Source organism: Gavialis gangeticus, unplaced genomic scaffold (assembly GCF_001723915.1).
Source record: "Gavialis gangeticus isolate Ggan-Ray unplaced genomic scaffold, GavGan_comp1, whole genome shotgun sequence".
Lineage (NCBI taxonomy): Eukaryota > Metazoa > Chordata > Crocodylia > Gavialidae > Gavialis > Gavialis gangeticus.
The window spans coordinates 11,287,769-11,291,745 of record NW_017729016.1 but is presented as its reverse complement, the minus strand read 5'-3'; the positions used below and the strand labels follow the sequence as shown (position 1 = coordinate 11,291,745).

The following is a 3,977-nucleotide window of genomic DNA, read 5'->3' as shown; positions in this document are numbered from 1 at the left end:
GCTCCAAACAGCTGTGCTGGGCTCTGGCATCAGCTCCGCACCAGTGTGTGCAGGCGCGCCTCGAAGCAGGCAGTGGGGGCAGGGCCCAAGGCAGCGCAGCCCTGGTCTATTCCCCGCTCCCACCATGGAGGTGATGAGCCTGACACAGCTGTTTGTAGCCAGCCCATGCTCTGGGCAGCTGCAGCAAGCAGCAGGCTGGCTAAACAGCTGCGCCGGGCTCCACAGCTCCGTGCCAGGAGCAGAGGAGAGACCAGGGCTGCGCTGCCTCAGGCCCTGCCCCCACCGCTGGAGCCCAGCGCAGCTGTTTGCAGCCTCCCGGCTGCAGCCGGCCCCGGCTCTGGGGAGCTGCTGCCAGCTGGGATCCCGAGCTGCTCCCAGCAGTTAGCTAGGATGCTGCAAGCCCTGCTGGGAGCATCCCAGGCTCCGTCGCTGGCAGCAGCGACCTGGAGCCAGGGCGGGCCGCGGCATGCCAACCAAACTGGCTTTGCGTGCCACGCTCGGCACGCGTGCCAGGGGTTGCTGACCCCTGTTCTAGACTTAGATGAGAGGTGTCAAATATATAACCTGTAGGCCAGATCAGACCTCTCTGACCTGCCACGCTAATGACAAGCCACCAGAATTTGGGAAGCACAGGAGGAGTGACTTGATACAGAATCTGGGGCTCTTGGCCCTTGGTGAACATAGTGACTGGTGGCAGGAGGGCAAGTGAGGGCACCCTAGGTGCCAACTTGGAGGGTGGGGGATGGTGGGAAAAAAAACAGCTGCCACAGCAGCAACACAATTGCGCCAGCAGCACAGTGGCACTGAGAAATCACTGCTGCCTCTGTGTGGCAGCTGCCCCCAGTGCCTGGCCACATCGTTACATCTCTATTTCTTAATCTATGTTTATTGTCCCCTGCTATTAAGTTAGCTGAGCGAAACACTATAGCAGCTGCAATTAATATCTGCATTAAGCAATGAGTCTTTCTAAAGTTGGAAAATATTGCAATCTTACTTGAAATACCACATTATAATTAATGACTAATATTTACTGACTGCTTACCTCAGTATTTTTTCTTAAAGGGACTTGTCCTTTTGATCTAATTTCCATTTTTCTAATAGCAATCTATATGATAGAAAAAGAGATAGCATAAAATTGTTATAGCAGCTTTTCTGAAAGGAAGGTACACAGTTAGCTAAAATTTTCTCTCAGATAACCATGTCTCTGTGTGACATCAGTGCTGGTCATGCTACACATCTTAAAGCCTTTACCATGCATGTTTGTCAGAACTTGATTGCAGATTGGCTGTTGGGAAGGATAACATCATAGATGGATAAGAATCAGTGCAGTTCTACTTTCCTTATTTTTAATTGGTTTGCACTGGACTTGAATGCAAAGAACTTGAGTATTTCTTAGAGTAGTACAAGGCTTTGTGTAATAACATTGTGAAAGATCATGTTACCTACAGAGCACTGAACAATGATTGTGAATGAGGGTGACACAGTACCCTGGGGTGCCTTGAGATCCTTTCAAGGTGCCATGTGGAGGGTCTACACATGCAATTAGTGCACGTGAATAACCTCTGGAACTTATTGCGCCAGAGTTTTTTTTGCTCCTGGGTGCACCCCATTTGAACACGCGCCCATGAGCATATAACTGGAGAATTAGCTCCAGAGTTTATTCATGTACAGTATGTGGCTCTCAGTTGGAGCAGCTCTGGCTGTCAGGGGGCACCGGGGGTCAGCTTGCCAGCCAGGGACTACTCTAGCTGGGCTCAATGTGCTGCAGAGGGCCTGTGTAGCAGGCAGCTCTGGCACTGAAGCGCCCTCACGCCCCAGCCAGCTGGTCAGCATCTACACATGCCCTGCTGCGCAGGAAAAAACGCTGCTGAGTTTATTAGTTTTGTGCACCCTAATAGGGGCACATGTGTAGACCCTGAAAAATTTACTGCACAGTTAATTAGTCAACTGTACAGTAAATGTCTCATGTAAATGCATCTATGGAGTGCCATGCATTAACACTTTTAGTTTTGCAAACATAATTCACAAGATAAACTCAGACAGAGTAAGAAAGAGAGCAAGAAGGAGGAAGGAAGAGTCTGGAGACCTGGGGGGCAGCAGCAGGTGAGCGGCAGGGGTAGTGGTGCCTGAACCTGGAGCCCCAGAAACTGAGGTTAGCTGCTAAGGGGCTGGATGTGACTTGTGGGTTGCCTTTGGACAGTCCCGGGTTAAAGGAAGCAGCCTGTACAGATGTCCCTTCTCTACCCATAACAGGATTATGAGTTGAAAGGTCAAACGTAGGGGAAATCTAATAATTCTAAGAACCCTTTTTGTGGCTGTTTTTATGAAAGACAAACACTATTTATCAAAAGATCCTTGAGACTCACGCACCTAAAGGATTTTGCCTGTATTAAAAAACTTCTGGCTTTTGCTACTTCTTGAGCAAGTTTCTTTAAATCATCTCCTTCAAAGAAAGGAAATACTGGATCCTAAAAAACAAATTAAAATATTGCAACTTTATTCTGCAGCTATTGCTTACTATTTCAGACAGAAAATAAATAATTGGATCAAAAAGCTGAACTTCCCCATGGTTATTGCAAACACATGAGATCCTGTGTTTATGCAGGGAGATAACACATTCAACGGCAAATTCTGCTTGAGATGGCTCTTTTCTTTTGCAGTAGTACATATAGGCTGCAAATCAAACCAGGGCCCGGTGGGCCAAGTACTGCGCATGCATACTATAATGATAATCTCTGCCCCAGGCACCTGACAGTAAAGGGGCATAAAACAGATGAAACAAATAGATGGTGGTGGCAGAGAGTAACTATACCTGCTAAACCTGAGGTCTACTCAGATCCAAATCCCATTTCCACATTCTATTACAACTTTATGTTCCTTCCCTGGTTTCATTCACCTCACCAGTGTAGCGAGGAGATGCAGAATAGCCAGACTAATTTTTTTCTTCTTTGGATCCCAAACATATTCCCTGAGCTCCCCTTCCAAGTGATTAAAATAACCTCCTTTTTAAAAAGAGGTATGTTAACGATGGTAGAAAAACATACATTGCAACAAGCAACACAATAGAAATAACTGTGGAACATACATCTTCATCATCAAACCCTTCTGTCAACATCCGGTGTGCTGCTAACTGCCCATCCACATCTCCAATGCAACGATGGTAGCGACCGCCTGCATGCAAGGCTAGTTTTTTCAGAAATTCATTAGCTCCCCTGTTAACAATAAAGTAGCTGGTTACCTATAATAGTCACTAGAGAAACATCAGTAGAGCTTAAATCTTAGGGCCCCATGTATTTGCAGGCATGCAGTTTGACAAGTATGATAATAAATACCTACATCATTTCTAGAATCTTCTTCAGCTATAGGGAATAAATAATTATAATTATTCATCACAGCCTCCAACAGCTGGTTTCTTTTGATTAAGGCTCAAGGTGGCAACATAACAATAGAGCTAAAGATTGGAATCGAGACTTGGAAGGAAAATTAGCATTGTTTTTATGTACTGAAAAGAATTACAGGTCTGCCACATAACTTATTTGTTGGCAGTTGTAAGTTATTTCACAAGTTTGTATCCCTTGGCAGCATCTTCAGATGTAAACTACCATATTTACTCACATACAACACACATTTCCCCCCCAGAAATCAGCCCTCTCAAGCAGGGAAACTAATTTTCTTCACCAAAACTTCACAAAATGGAGGCATAGAGGGACAAAGACACTGTGCTACAAGCCAGCTGTCAGCTTCTCTGTCCAAGCCAGGAAGCAGAGGGAAGCACAGACCAGCATAAATACAACTGCCCTCCAATTGGCACTAGTTTTTGGCAAGTGTTATCCTATAACAAGGGTATGGATGGGGGAGATGTAGTAATGTGGTGGGTGCATTCCAGAAACAAGGTACATGTCTTATTTGAGGGTATGTGAGAAAATGTGGTATACTCGCATGATCAGGGGGCAGCAGGGCAGGCCCTATGAGGAGAG

At 46.1% G+C, this 3,977-nt stretch overlaps 1 protein-coding gene across 3 annotated transcripts in view; it reads right to left on the bottom strand.

Annotated features, from left to right (window-relative positions):
• VWA3A (von Willebrand factor A domain containing 3A) overlaps positions 1 to 3,977 on the bottom strand; it is a 102,274-nt gene that overhangs the window by 29,072 nt on the left and 69,225 nt on the right. For all 3 annotated transcript variants that reach the window (XM_019512847.1, XM_019512848.1, XM_019512846.1), the window contains 3 exons: positions 3,086 to 3,212; positions 2,371 to 2,468; positions 1,043 to 1,105 (listed from right to left, as the gene is read on the bottom strand). In XM_019512847.1, coding sequence (XP_019368392.1) covers positions 1,057 to 1,105; positions 2,371 to 2,468; positions 3,086 to 3,212 — 274 coding nt within the window. In that variant the 3' untranslated portion in view covers positions 1,043 to 1,056. The remainder of the gene's footprint in view (positions 1 to 1,042; positions 1,106 to 2,370; positions 2,469 to 3,085; positions 3,213 to 3,977) is intronic.